General features: G+C 45.6%; 1 protein-coding gene across 1 annotated transcript; it reads right to left on the reverse strand.

Moving 5' to 3' along the window:
• Positions 1-14192, reverse strand: SMU1 (SMU1 DNA replication regulator and spliceosomal factor). Its single transcript, XM_083420183.1, has 12 exons — positions 14041-14192; positions 12632-12842; positions 11296-11448; positions 8892-9002; positions 8053-8181; positions 6266-6385; positions 5428-5544; positions 3982-4109; positions 3776-3902; positions 2845-3012; positions 2320-2472; positions 1-1062 (listed from the first exon to the last, which is right to left on the reverse strand). Exons 1-12 carry the CDS (start codon positions 14064-14066, stop codon positions 964-966), a joined length of 1542 nt encoding a protein of 513 aa, XP_083276309.1. The 5' UTR covers positions 14067-14192; the 3' UTR covers positions 1-963.
• Positions 14193-15789: the final 1597 nt, after the last annotated feature.

Raw genomic sequence — 15789 nt, forward strand, 5'->3', positions numbered from 1 at the left:
TGCTTTTGTAGTAATACTTTATTGTAGAATAGGCACACTTAAAAAATAAAGTACCACCAAACAAATGGCTACAAATAAAAGCTACACAAGTCTAGAAATCAGAAAATGACCACTGAACAAGTTTGATCATCAGGCTTCAGATCAAGACCAGACACTAGCTAGATGAGGCTTATTTACTAGGACAATAAGCAAGATGGACTAAAGCTCACACATATTTTGGGACATTGCAAAACGAAATCTATAAAACTATATTTTCTAAGCTAATCCAGACAAAGCTACATTTTAAAAGGAGAATAAAGTCAAATTTATTATCCAGAGCAGAAAAATCCACAAGAACTTTACTGGGTATTCATTTTGAGAAGTTCAGAAGATTTATCCACTACCCAGCCAAAGTTAATTGCTTTGAAGCCCCATGCCTGTTAATGGACCGTATTATCTTCTTAACATGTCCATTAAAACGGATGGAATTTTTAAAAGCTTAGCTTTGGCAAGAAATCTGTCTCTTTTAAGTAGAATACACCTTATTTCCATGTTGTAAGTAAAAGACAGGAAGTTGGGACAGAACTTGGATGAAATCAATTTCACAGAAACACCAAATGTTTGCTTTTCTTCACTTTGCCTTAGCCAGAACAATATTTACATTTAACATTCATTCAATTAAAACAAACTGAATTATGGTTAATGTCCCTAATAAGCAGCAAAAAGGAAATACATCTTAAAGGTTTTTTTTTTCTTTGCAGCAAAGTGCTACACCGGGGCAAGCAACTAGCAAATATTCTACTAACTGGATTTATTGCATTTATTTGCAATAAAGAAACTGCAATTTTTTTGGGACATCTTAATATGAAATTAATATTCAGCTGAGATAACTTTTGGACCTCCTAGGAACTCAAAACCACCCCGCAACACACTGTGTCATTGCATTCAAGATCTCCATGCACTGGAGGCAATTAAAAAATCAGTTTATGGTTTCCAGAGTTTCAGCAGCCCATCTTCACTATAGGTAGCAATCAAGTTCTGGTGGGGATGGTGAGCGATACCAATAACATCCTTTTCGTGAACCTGGGTGTAAAAGAAAGTTAATTAATCTTTCGTAGAATTTAACTCGAAATCTGCAAGGGTGAAGGCATAGTATTAACATCCCAGAAATAATTTGTACATCCTGCCCAGTTCATAGTGAGGAATATATATATGCCTGATAATGTTCTTCTAAAGCAGGCTTATCGGAAGTCATTTGCCAGGTAATTCATGTCTATACAGCTTTGCAGAAGAAAATAGGGGATAAGCCGCCTAACAAAGATGCCATAGAGAAGGCAGGCATGGGGAAACTTCCAGTGCAAGAGCTTCTCAATCCCTTCTGTACAATCTTGTGGGAACCACATGCCGGAGGTGGTTGGGGCCAGAGGCAGGGAGAGGTGGAGCAATGAATGGAATTTTACCTTTGTGCAGTAAGCTAGTTTCTACACACATTTACATACACATCCCTCTCTCTGTCTTCTACCTGGGCAAGCAGCAGGCACCATCAGAGTTCAAGGATGCATCCCAGCCAGGAAAAAGCCCTCAAGGAGGATGCAAAACGGGGCTGGTGAGTGGAATGACTAGGAAGGATGTGTGGCGTGGGGAGAGTTCTGGGGCCGCGTAAGAGAGGCCTCAAGGGCCACATTTCACCTCCAGGCCTGGGATTCCCCATCCTTGCCATCGAAGAGGACAATACAGAGGTGACAAATACAGTCATACCTCGGGTTGAATGTGCTTCAGGTTGAGTGCTTTCAGGTTGCGCTCCACGGCAACCCGGAAGTAATGGAGCGCGTTACTTCCAGGTTTCCCTGCTCGCGCATGCGCAGACACTCAAAATGACGTCATGCGCATAAGCAGCAAAACGCGACCTGCGCACGCACCATCGCATCTTATGTTCCACATGCTGCAGTCTCTGCTAAAAAAGTAAAGGTAAAGGTACCCCTGCCCGTACGGGCCAGTCTTGCCAGACTCTAGGGTTGTGCGCTCATCTCACTCTAGAGGCCGGGAGCCAGCGCTGTCCGCAGACACTTCCGGGTCATGTGGCCAGCGTGACAAGCTGCATTTGGCGAACCAGCGCAGCACACGGAACGTCGTTTACCTTCCCGCTGGTAAGCGGTCCCTATTTATCTACTTGCACCCGGGGGTGCTTTCGAACTGCTAGGTTGGCAGGCACTGGGACCGAACGACGGGAGCGCACCCCGCCGCGGGGATTCGAACCGCCGACCATGCGATCGGCAAGTCCTAGGCGCTGAGGTTTTACCCACAGCGCCACCCGCGTCCCTTGCAGTCTCTGCTACTCACCGTCAATGTTCTCTCCAGTTTGCCAGTCACTGTGCTGAAACAGTACAGCACAAAGTCTTCACCCACACAGTAGATCCACTCGCCTCGCGGAGAAAGGGCACAGCAGACAAAGTCACCACCTTCCCTCTTACCAGAGCTGAAGCTTCTCACAATCTACAAAGTCAATATATATTGATATTTAAATCAGATGCACATTTGTTGGGTGAGTGAATTGCTTGAAATATACCGAAGGATCCCATAGATCAAACAACACATAATTAGACCTAAGGGAAAACAGAAGCAGCATAACCCTCAGGGATCCATCCCATATTCTCTGCTTGAGCACTGCTGAGAATGCTAATGAGAACAGGGCTTCCAATTATTACTTTTGGAGTCCAGAATATCAGACTTATTGAGTCCAGAATCCTATTTAGTCACATTTGGAAAGGGAGAAGTGAAGGAATCTGGACAAAAGAAACAGAATCTTCCCAAATCCAAGAGGATGTGTTCCCAGTCATTTCAAACCTATTATCCTCTGTAACATACCTGCCCCTGCATGTTCATAATGACGACTGTGTTTGATCTGTTGCAGACAACAAAGTGTTCCGGATTCTTAGGCAGCAAAACCACACTGTTGACGGTGATGTCTGTCCCAGCTGTGCTGCCGAGTGATTTGAAAGTGTTACAGCACTCCGTAGTCTTCATATTCCAAACCTAGAAAACAGAACAAAGGAGAAAAGATCAGTACAGTCATGAAACATATATAAGCCCAGCTCCAGAGTTCTGTCACACCTTAGCAGCATGCCAAGAAATGGAATCCCAGTTCTGCAGAGTGATAGTAATGCTTCACGATATGGTGAGGACCACATCCCTTCAAAACATAGACACATAAATGTACTATATATTTTGGAAAGTTGCTTGTTTGCTATGCATGTCGACACTTCTTAAAATACAACCAAATTTTCATGGTGGCTCCTGTAATCAAGGAGCAGGTTTTCGTTTGTGTTTTGATACAGTTGGATGCCATTATGAATCATGGTGGCAGATTAAACTTTTCAGAATTGCACTGATTTTTTTGTTTTACTAGTTTAAAATAACGATGATGGTCTACTTTTTTATTTTAAAAAGCCGGTCCGTAATTGGTGGTTAAGGTCTGGTACTGAAGGTCCAGTCTGGTATTTAAAACAAGCAAAAAAATACAACCTATTAAACAGCTGATTAATCAAATAAGTATATACACTGCTTCTAGAAAACAGCTTGGCTTCAACTATGGCATCCCTTCAGAGAAATGCTAGTTCATAATATTTTAAGAAGCTGCAACAGGCAGAGAAGACTTGTGATATAGAAAGTATTAAATGTATGTTTTACTTCCGCAATCCAAGCTGGTGAGAATTCTCTTTACAAAAGTGAAATGAGCAAACACTTCAGCTAACCAAGCAAAATAAACGACTACCAAAGGCCACTAGGCTGATCTTACCTTCACAGTGCCATCCGAAGATGCGCTGATAATGTAATGCCCATCCTGTGTAAATGTGGCTTCGTTAACAAATGACGAATGACCACGAAATTCTTTGAGAGTCTTGCCAGACTTCAAGCCATGAATCCTGCCGCAGAACAAAAGCTATATTAATGTCGCCCAACCAAGTAAGGCTGAATAGCAAAACTTAGCAAAATGAAAGGTACCTGATTGTCTGGTCAAAAGAGGCACTAAGAATCTGACTGCTGTCCTTTGAAAAACTCAGGCAGGTGACACCTTTGCTGTGTGCTCTTTCGAATCGCCTCAAACACTGCCCACTCTGAATCTTCCAAACCTGGGTAGAGGAGAGGGAAATAGAAAATTGTGTGCAATTTGGAAAGCTTGGAAAGCCACCAACTTCAGGCTAGTTGGAATTTCTTGTTATTGACTGTTATAAAAACATGAGAAGACCCTGCTGATTTCTCTTTTTCTTATAACAAGACTCGTAAAGGAATTCTCTTAATTTCATTGTATCATTGTTTCTGTCCCTAGTTTATATACATCCCACCTATTTTAATTTATCGTATGTTAGAACTTGCATGATTTGGATGTTTTAATTTGTTCTTACTGGGTCTGTAACTGCGTAATGAAACTGTGGTCTGCAAGAGAATCACAATCAGACAGACAGACTATTGTGAACCCCAAATTTTTGGCCACAGAGGAAGCTGCCCGATATTTTTGCATGAGTTACTCATGCAAGGCCTTGCGTCCTTTCAAATCAGCATCAGTGGAGTGAGAAGGTAAGTAATTCTGCTATGTCTTTCCGTCAGTTGTGACAGAATTGTTTGATGATTCTTGATGGAGAGAAGCAGCAGAATGACACCCTCCCCCAAGGGAGCTGTCTGCAATGTACCTTCATGAGCCACAGCTCCCTACCTACAAGCCTTCCAATCAGGAAAGAGACTGCAGAGACACTAGACCAGGAGAAGGCAATTTTGTTTAGCTGTGGGCCGGTCCACTGTCCCTCAGACCTTGTAGCAGGCCAGAGAAGGAGCACCGGGGTGTGTGTGTGTGTGTGGAGCTGGAAAAAGAGGCGAGGGGGGGAAGTAGTCCTTCTCCCCACCCCCAGCCACTGCTGTTACCTTCCCAGGGGCTGCCGCCACCGCCACCACTGCTGCTTCTCGTGGGTAGGCAGTGAGCTCGTCTGCTCTGCTCTCTGGCCCACAGGAGCACCAGAGCGGGAGCAATGGCGGGAAGATGAGCGGCATGAAAGGGCTGGCTCCAGAGAGGGGCTGCTTAAAATGGCGCTCAGCCAGCCCCCTTCCTCCTCTAGGCAGGCCGGGGAGAAGCCAGGAGGAGGGAGGGAGGTGGCGCCGCCGCAGTGTGTGTGAGGAGAGTGGGGTGGAATGGCGCAGCCCGAACGAACAGAAACCCCACACTGATCCACGGACAGTCCGTGGGCCAGATCCTGAAGGCAATTGGGCCTGATTCAGCCCATGGGCCGTAGTTTGCTGATCCCTGCGCTAGACCAATCTTACCCTTTCTGGGTATAACAGTGAATCTTGTTTTCATTCAGAAATAAGTAGGCCTCAGCTCTCAGAAGTTTAGGAAACACAGCTTAAGATCACCTCTCTGGATCGGTTTTCTGTCCTCTCATTCCCCAAAGTGCATACCTTGATCTTCCCATCCTGCGCTCCAGTTGCCAGCATTTCTGTATCCCTACTGAAACACATGCATAGAACCGCATCATCCATCATCATAAAGTTATCCTGAGCTTGGTACTTCAGATCCTAGATGAAGTAATGAACAAAGGATCAGTCACTGAAGGAGAAACAAGAGCCACCGGGAACAGCAATGCGCACAACAGTCATACCAAAGGAGCTGACTTATTCATGTCTAAACAGTACTGCCTAATGGCACTGTGGCCCAAACCACTGAGCCTCTTGGGCTTGCTGATCAGAAGGTCGGCAGTTCAAATCCCTGCGATGGGGTGAGCTCCCGTTGCTCTGTCCCAGCTCCTGCCAACCTAGCAGTTCGAAAGCACACCAGTGCAAGTAGATAAATAGGTACTGCTGTGGCGGGAAGGTAAACGGCTTCTGTTGGAATGTCCCGTTGTGACATACAACGGTTCAGTCATGCTGGCCACATGACCTGCATTCAGAGTTCCCATTTACACTCCAGTTCCACTGGGGAAACTACACAAATCATAAACGTTGCTTATTTACCTGAATTTAGTACAGTAAGCCCACAACTTACGTGGGTGTTATGTTCTGGGGCTCACTCCTAATGCCAAAATCGTAGATAGTCAAAGCCCACTGGGTTCAATGGTGGGTGGGATTGCCAAAGTAATTTCCCCCATAATGTTGCCCCCTTCGTTCCCCCCTCCCTTGTTTTATTTTATTGTCTAAATCTGAATGCGCACAAGTTAAATGAGTGCAAGCTAAGGGCTTTACTGTCAAAACACAAACTATGTACTGAACAACCCACTTGAAAGGCCATGGAGTGTTTTACCTTCCTTATTTTGCCAGTGGTGAAGTTCCATACTTCAATGAACCCATCAACAGAGCCAGTGACCAGATACTGACCATCTGGGGAAAATCGAGCACACTCCACATGAGACTTCTGGCCAAACTGTTTTAAGGGAACAAAAAGAAGGATTTCACGCAATGCCAATTTCATATAAATAACCCTCTGACACTGGAATAGGATACTATCCTTGACTAAATAATGATAAAACAGCCCTCACATAAATAACCATCTGACACTGGAATAGGATACTATCCTTGACTAAATAATGATAAAACAGCCCTCACATCACATTAAGTGCTCAAACTCTGTGGATATTTTTTAAAAATGTGCATTTCTTTCTGAACGAGGAAAAGTATCCACAATGCTTGCAGCATACAGATTTTGTACCAATTTAATATGAAGTATTTATGAAAGCCTAACTGGTGTTAGGGACACGGGTAGCACTGTGGGTTAAACCACAGAGCCTAGGACTTGCCGATCAGAAGGTCGGCGGTTCGAATCCCCGCGACGGAGTGAACTCCCACTGCTCTGTCCCTGCTCCTGCCAACCTAGCAGTTTGAAAGCACGTCAAAGTGCAAGCAGATAAATAGGTACCGCTCCGGCGGGAAGGTAAACGGTGTTTCCGTGCGCTGCTCTGGTTCACCAGAAGCGGCTTAGTCATGCTGGCCACATGACCCGGAAGCTGTACACCAGTTCCCTCGGCCAATAAAGCTTCCAGAAATTGACTTCCAGAATAACTTCCAGAAATTGAACTAAAATAGGTTGGATACTGTCAGGGAACTGCCATCGGAGCCAGAAGGAGAGGGAGGACTCCAGAGGGATTCTGGAGAGCGTCCCGGGAGGGAGAGAAGCAGCACATCTTCTGGGGAAGGAAATCAGCGTAGCACCAGTGGAGGAGGGGGGCAGATGGGGGAATCGGCAAGGTGGCTCCAAGACTCCTCGCTGGGGACCAGGGGGGAGAGCACGGGTCCTCCGATGCCGACACCCTCCCTGCGCAGAAGGCTTCCGCGCAGGGAGAGTAGGCAGAGACTAGGCGTCAAAGAACTGTTATGCTGGAAGAAGTTCAAGAAACGCCCACTGACGGATTCTGCCAGCGATTGAGACAGCCACGGGCGAGTGGCTGTCCAGACAGAAAGGGTTCACTCAGGCAACCCACCCAGGTGTGGCGCCGATTTACGCACGAGCAACCCCTAGAACCATTACAGATACATATTTGTATTGCACAGCGTACAGCGCCCGCCGGAGAAATGGAGCAGAGAGGTGATTTTCACCAATTCCTTCTTCTCCCTGCAGTGCCCTGAGAAGCTGCTCTGAGAGTAGGAACATGTAAGAGGTGGTGCTTGCGAGAGAATTGGGGGAGCTCATCTGACCCCCTTTCTCTAGCAGGAAGCCTCTGCTGGATCTCAGGCGGTAGCAGAGGGGCAAATTCGGCGCTAGCAGAGGGGCAAATCTGGATTGAACCCAACTACTATGTATATGCTTTGGTTCATGGCTTTCAACCTAGCCAAAGAAAGTTACTTTCATCATAAAAATCCTATTTTATATTCTCCCTCTACAGGTGGATGGAAGGAATCACCACTGGATGCCATTTTGAGCAAGAAACATAACAAACCCCCTTAGCATTCTTGTGTACATGTCTGGTATGCAAGTGAGTCAAAAAATGCATCTTTAATTTAACTTAATCTAATCATTGTCTCTCGAGATAGATGGACGCCAACAATTCCAGAATAATCTGGCCCATTCCTCGCAAGTGGTAATTAGGGACTCACCTTAATATGCCGACTCAGTTGTGTGGGGAACTTTTCCTCTTCAACATCTTTGACAGCTGCTTTGCCTCGGAACAAATCAATTGTCATACCAGGCGGAAGGAGACCCTGGTGCTGCTGCCATTTCAGTGCCTGAGAAATCAGAGGATTAAAGCAGCACAGATCTTGGTAACTTTTTAAATGACATTCCTTACATTGGGAAGTTGCATCTCAAACATCAGCTGTGACCTTTCTTTAGTGGTAAAAACTTGAATATGATCATCCACCTGCACTGCAGAAGGGTCTGTGAACATAGATTTGTTCTTGAGACTAATTTATTAAATCCATCCCAGGAAAAGAATCTTTTGAAATGTGAACTGGAAGACTGTGGTTTTACTAAAACAAATTGTATTTAACTGAATAATAATAATAATAATAATAATAATAATAATTTATTTATACCCCGCCCATCTGGATGGGTTTCCCCAGCCACTCTGGGCGGCTTCCAACAGAATATTAAAATAGAATCACCTATTAAACAATAAAAGCTTCCCTAAACAGGGCTGCCTTCAGATGTCTTCTAAAAGTCAGATAGTTGTTTCTTTCCTTGACATCTGAAGGAAGGGTGTTCCACAGGGCGGGTGCCACTACTGAGAAGGCCGAGAAGGCCCTCTGCCTGGTGCCCTGTAACTTGACTTCTCGCAGCGAGGGAACCGCCAGAAGGCCCTCTCAGTGTCTGAGCAGAACGATGGGAGTGGAGATGCTCCTTCAGGTATACTGGACCTTTCAGCAGTTCATGAATAAGGATCTCTATTTTCAGTTTCATACAATGTAAGTCTCGGGGGGGGGGGGGGGGAGAATACCTGTCCCAGCAACGCCATAAGACGAGATGGAGGCACAACACTGACTTCACCGGCCAAGGCTTGGGCAATAGCAGCTCTCCGCTTCTCTTTGCTGCTCCCATCTGGGTATGCCTAACACAGAACAACGGAATACCTCAGTTTAGTTTTCAGGGCTTGAAGGAACTTGGCAGGAGCAACTGTTCTAAAAAAAGGCAAGACCCTTCCCAGTTTGAATGAAGTAAAACTACTTATCCAATAGCTATCAATCTGTTTTGCTCATTAAGGCAAAGCAGAGATTTGTACTGTTTCCATCTCCCATAAACTTAGACCAGAAAGGCAAAGAGTGGAAGGCATCATTTGGAGCACAGCAAACACAAGGGAAGAAGGTCTCCACAAGTCCACAACCTAATAATAATAATAATAATAATAATAATAATAATTTATTATTATTTATACCCCACCCATCTGGCTGGGTTTCCCTAGCCACTCTGGGTGGCTTCCAGCAGAATATTAAAATACAATGATTCATCCAGTATTAAAAGCTTCCCTAAACAGGGCTGCCTTCTAAAAGTCCGATAGTTGTTTATTTCTTTGACATCTGATGGGAGGGCGTTTCACAGGGTGGGCGCCACTACTGAGATGGCCCTCTGCCTGGTTCCCTGTAACTTGGCCTCTCGCAGTGAGGGAATTGCAGGAAGGCGCTCGGCGCTGGACCTCAGTGTCCGGGCAGAACAATGGGGGTGGAGACGCTCCTTCAGGTACACAGGACCGAGGCCGTTTAGGGCTTTAAAGGTCAGCACCAACACTTTGAATTGTGCTTGGAAACGTACTGGGAGCCAATGTAGGTTTTTCAAGACCAGTGTTATGTGGTCTCGGGGGCCACTCCCAGTCACCAGTCTAGCTGCCGCATTCTGGATTAGTTGCAGTTTCCGGGTCACCTTCAAAGGCAGTCCCACGTATTTCAATAGTCCAAGCCAGAGATAACCAGAGCATGCACCACTCTGGCAAGACAGTCTGTGGGCAGATAGGGTCTCAGCCTGCGTACCAGGTGGAGTTGGTAGACAGCTGCCCTGGACACAGAATTGACCTGTGCCTCCATGGACAGCTGTGAGTCCAAAATGACTCCCAGGCTGTGCACTTGGTCCTTCAAGGGCACAGTTATCCCATTCAGGACTAGGGAGTCCCCCACAACCGCCTGCCCCGTCCCCCAGAAACAGTACTTCTGTCTTGTCAGGATTCAACCTCAATCTGTTAGCCGCCATCCATCCTCCAACCACCTCCAGACACTCACACAGGACCTTCACCGCCTTCACTGGTTCCCATTGAAAAGAGAGGTAGAGAACCCCCCAAATGAGGCCTGATGATACCAACCCAACACTCTCATGCCACTTACTCAAAAAAGCAACCTTGGAGGCGAACTAGTCTAATGCCCTACTCACTGTAGGCAACCAAGAGCTACAGCATTCGCAGCAGATGGCTGTCCAGTCCAGTCCAAAGACTTTCAGTGAGGGAGAGCCGGGAGAGCCCATTATCCATCAAGGTAACTTACATTATCAATTGAAACGCTATGTAACACATGCAGTGGCACCTTGGTTCTCAAACGCCTTGGTACTCAAACAACTTGGAACCCAAACACTGCAAACCCGGAAGTAAGTGTTCCAGTTCACGAACTTTTTTTGGAAGCCGAATGTGCTCCGTTTTGAGTGCCACACTTCCATTTTGAGTGTTACGCTGAGGTCTGTTTTTGCTATTTTGCATTTTTGCGGCTCTTTTTTTGTGACTGTGTGGAATCCAGTTCAGCTACTGATTGATTGATTGATTTTGTGAATGGCAGTACATTGTTTATTGCTTTCATTTTATGGATCAATGGTCTCGTTAGATAGTAAAATTCATGTTAAACTGCTGTTTTAGGAGTCGTTTTTAAAAGTCTGGAACGGATTAATCCATTTTGCATTACTTTCTATGGGAAAGCGCACCTTGGTTTTGGAACGGACTTCGGGAACGGATTAAGTTTGAGAACCACGGTACCACTGTATATAAAAATAGATTTTTGATTAGTATAGGTGTGAGCGTGCCTCCTCCCTCTGTTGCTGCACTTAGCAGAAACACTCTCGAGGCCAGACGCCATAAATTCCTTTATTTATTGCTTTCTGACAAGATTACATGCAGAATAAACAAAGTGACCCGTCTCTCACGAGGCGTTGCTCTAACTACTCTCTTTTCCCTCTCCCTCGAGACCAGCAGAGCCAACGGCCCAGCCCCTTCCGTCTTTCCCTGTGACGTGGATCCCCCTCTCTCTGAAGCACCCCTTCCTCTCCAGACTCACTGCTCCCTTCTCTGTCCTCTGAGGACTCACTGCTAACCAGTGGAGACCCTCTGATTCTTTCCTCCCTTGCTGCCTGCAGTTCCCTGACAATAGGCATACCTCACGAGGATCAAAATAGGACCTGGCCAAAAGGTTTTCAAGGTGGATGTAACGCTCTGGCTGAGTTTGCTTTAGCATGATCATTGGGTCAGTTTGTCTCAGGAGAGATCTGGCAGCACCCAATTCACGAAGCTCTATCAATTCCAAAACTACCTGAAAGATCAGAAGAAAAACAGCATTAGTAAGCAGCATTTATGTTTAACGTGGTATGCATATTCAGTAGAAGAGCAAGGTGCACAAACAGAAGATCAAAGTTTCAGGCAGCTTAAGTATGCAGGTTTCAGAAATGGAAAAGTGGTTCAGATAACCAAAATCCGTATCTTGCTCCGTTGGCCTTTATTATGACAAGGATTAGTCAACTGATACTAGGAGAGTCACACCTGAACCCCACCTGAATGCATCAAGCACCAGATTAATATGCTTCCAGCATCTACCCAGTCTCACTTTACATAGAGGAGGGAGAAAGGTTGTTTTCTGCTGCTCCAGAGAAGTGGACATGGAGCAATGGATCCAAACTACAAGAAAGAAGATTCCATCTAAACATTAGGAAGGACTTCCTGACAGTAAGAGCTGTTCGACAGTGGAATTTGCTGCCAAGGAGTGTGGTGGAGTCTCCTTCTTTGGAGGTCTTTAAGCAGAGGCTTGACAACCATATGTCAGGAGTGCTCTGATGGTGTTTCCTGCTTGGCAGGGGGTTGGACTCGATGGCCCTTGTGGTCTCTTCCAACTCTATGATTCTATGACTCCATTTATGATATGAGGCTAGTTTTTTGAATTACAGGTACGAGTACAAACAGATGCCTTCCCTTCACCACAAACACCAACGACACTGATGTGGAAACAACAGAATTTGAGGCTATAATATTCTCGTCAGCACATGATGATGGGAAACAATTATAGATATAATCTCCATCTACGGTTTGGTTGGTATTTAGTAGGAGCAGGCTGAGAAATAGTACCCTTATGAGCCACCATACGTCTAGAAGACAGGTGAATAATTATTTATTCTGACAGCCTTTTAAAAACTGAGAATGTAACATGCCACTGTTATTTTTCAATGCATGTATTTTAAATGCTTAACTTTTTAATGAACTTGCAATGTATTTCCTTGCAAAATATATTAGTGTAAAAAAATTAAAACAGCAAACATCAGAAAAAAGTTGGTTCAACTGTTCTCAAACCTAATATTTTAGTCTTAGTTGGAACCCATTACATCTTCACAGAGATAAAACTATAAATGCAAAGCTACGGAGAAAGAGACAATCCATTTATTTTCTGGTGAATGATAAAGGTGCTATCAGACATGAACTAATATTACTGTAGAAAGCGTGCTTACCTGCTCATACAGATCAATAAGTGTTTTGTCTGGTAGTTTTAATGACTGTATTGCTTGCAGTACTGTGTCCCAATGGCCACTGTTAATATCTGCAACAAAACTCTCAATGCTGTCCACTGTGTTCAGTGACACTGTGGTCTCTTCCTGTAGAGTGGCCAAGGCACGATGCAGACTGTTCTCCTTCAGGTACTGCATAATCAGTCGGATAACACTGAGCAAAATAAACAGGAGCAGCAATTAATTTTGTATGTGTATGCAGGACATATACAGAGCAATGAGGGGGGAAATACAGCAGCCAATGTATAAGCAGTCCATTTCCTCAAACTTATCAGATCCTGGTTCAAAGCTAAGAGGTGCACTCAGGACTTAGAAGACCCCACAATTATCATCATTGGGGAAATTATGGAATGAGAATTGGTGATTTACAGCTTGCAATGCCATAAAGGAAAAATTTCTAAAGATGTTTTACAGATGGTACATAACACCTAGCAAAATACAGTGGTACCTTGGGTTAAGTATTTAATTCGTTCTGGAGGTCCATTCTTAACCTGAAACTGTTCTGAACCTGAAGCACCACTTTAGCTAATGGGGCCTCCCGCTGCTGCCGTGCCGCCGGGGCACGACTTCTGTTCTCAGCCTGAAGCAAAGTTCTTAACCAGAGGTACTATTTCTGGATTAGCGGAGTCTGTAACCTGAAGCGTCTGTAATCTGAGGTACCACTGTATGTTTTTACTGTAATTTTATTGGTGTTAGCCGCCCTGAGCTCGCCGCTGCCCGGGATATAAATAAAATTTATTATTATTGTTATTACTATTATTATTATTACAGTGGTACCTCAGGTTACATACGCTTCAGGTTACATTCACTTCAGGTTACAGACTCCGCTAACCCAGAAATAGTGCTTCAGGTTAAGAACTTTACCTCAGGATAAGAACAGAAATTGCACGGCGGCGGCACAGCAGCAGCAGGAGGTCCCATTAGCTAAAGTGGTCTTCAGGTTCAGAACAGTTTCAGGTTAAGAATGGACCTCCGGAACGAATTAAGTACTTAACCCGAGGTACCACTGTATTTTATTATTTAGCTTATACGTATATGCGGCACTGGGTTTTGACCACAGCGGCACCCGCGGCCCTAAGAGACCACGAGGGTCATCTAGTCCAACCCCCTGCAGGACTGCGTGTGTGGCCTCAGAGCAAATGCACCCGCACCGAGTACCAGCAACTGCAACCAAGCTATGAAAAAGGTCCCTCGGTAACCCGGGGGTGTTTTAAGCTGGCCCCGACGGGCACGAGCAAGAAATGGGTCTGCCGGAAGAGGACAAAGGCGCGGGCGCGGAAGGAGCCTGGCGCCGAGGCACGAAAGCAACGCAGCAACGCCGCCCGCTCCCCGAGCCCAGTCAGGGAACTCACTCCGACGACTCGATTTCGATCGACATGATGAACTAACGGCCCGTCGCCACCCGGAGAACTCCAAACCCAGGCGCACAGCAACAAGCCGCCACTTCCGCCCAGCCACTTCCGCTGCGCACATCCGCTTCCGGGGTCATTCCCCCTCAGGCGACCTATCGCGACCCTCATAGACTTATGGCTGTAGACTGCCGAGGTTTATGGAATTCCGGGTTCCTTTACACTTTCCCCACCCCCCCTCTGAGCGACACTTTCAGAATGAAAATTTGCCGATTCCCCCCCTCCCACATCGGTAAGAAATACATTGGAAAACGCAACTAGGATTGTTCCCAGTACCACTCGATGCCCTTGCTCTCGTTTTGAAAAGATGCCTATCCCAATTCTGCAATTAAAAAAAATATGTTTCTGATACTATTCTACAGTGAAATGTTTTAGATATTTGTTTGATTACCCTTGAATCTTCCCTGCTATCCTCTCCTGCCACACCAATGTGGGGCATCACACTACCTACCCCCACACACCTCCAGAGTGGAAATAAGAAATACACGTTGAATTCAATCAATGGAAATTGCTTTCGAGATTTTATGTATAGCAACCCCTCTCCAGACTATAAAGGGAAATTTCAACATGGAACTGCTCGGTTATTCTTGGATTCAGATTAAAGGCAACGGTTTCCATCCTTTCTCATCACAGACGTTAACTTAATCAGTACTTATGATATTAAAGGTAAAGGGACCCCTGACCATTAGGTCCAGTCGTGGCCGACTCTGGGGTTGTGGCGCTCATCTTGCTTTATTGGCCGAGGGAGCCGGTGTACAGCCATGTGGCCAGCATGACTAAGCCGCTTCTGGCGAACCAGAGGAGCACACGGAAATGCCGTTTACCTTCCCGCCGGAGCAGTACCTATTTATCTACTTGCTTCCCTACTTATGATATTATGTTGTCGCAAACTGCTGCTGCTGCTGCTGTGGAAACAAGTAAGCCTTGTGGTGTCTTAAAGAAAACAAGAAGAAAGCTTTCCCCAGAGAGTCCGTTTCATCAGATGAAGTGAAATCCTATATTGCAAGGAAATATATACACGCACAGCTGTGGAGGGGGTCGGAATGTAGAAGAGTAATAATAATATGTTATAATGTTTTACTGTTTATACCCCGCCCATCTGGCTGGCTTTCACCAGCCTTCTCTAAAGGATTCCTGTGCTCGTTTTGCAATCATTTAAGCCAGGTCTAAGGTCCGTATAGTAAAAGCTATGGTTTTCCCAGTAGTGATGTATGGAAGTGAGAGCTGGACCATAAAGAAGGCTGATCGCCGAAGAATTGACGCTTTTGAATTATGGTGCTGGAGGAGACTCTTGAGAGTCCCATGGACTGCAAGAAGATCAAACGCATCCATTCTGAAGGAAATCAGCCCTGAGTGCTCACTGGAAGGACAGATCGTGAAGCTGAGGCTCCAATACTTTGGCCACCTCATGAGAAGAGAAGACTCACTGGAAAAGACCCTGATGTTGGGAAAGATGGAGGGCACAAGGAGAAGGGGACGACAGAGGACGGGATGGTTGGATAGTGTTCTCGAAGCTACAAACATGAATCTGACCAAACTGCGGGTGGCAGTGGAAGACAGGCGTGCCTGGCGTGCTCTGGTCCATGGGGTCACGAAGAGTCGGACACGACTGAATGACTAAACAACAACAAGCCAGGTCTAATAACTGAAATATTACAGACTGTACTTTTTGAATCCCATGGCCATTTGACT

This window comes from Podarcis tiliguerta, assembly GCF_965153285.1.
Source record: "Podarcis tiliguerta genome assembly, chromosome: 17".
NCBI classification, from domain to species: Eukaryota; Metazoa; Chordata; class Lepidosauria; order Squamata; family Lacertidae; genus Podarcis; species Podarcis tiliguerta.

Bases quoted from the DNA above. Each gene is read 5' to 3' on its own strand.
- SMU1 (XM_083420183.1), bottom strand. From the start codon at position 14,066: ATGTCGATCGAAATCGAGTCGTCGGA. The intron at 3,903-3,981 runs GTACCTTTCATT...GTTCTGCGGCAG, and splicing joins TCTTTTGACCAGACAATCAG to GATTCATGGCTTGAAGTCTG. The intron at 2,473-2,844 runs GTATGTTACAGA...TTGACTTTGTAG, and splicing joins TTATGAACATGCAGGGGCAG to ATTGTGAGAAGCTTCAGCTC.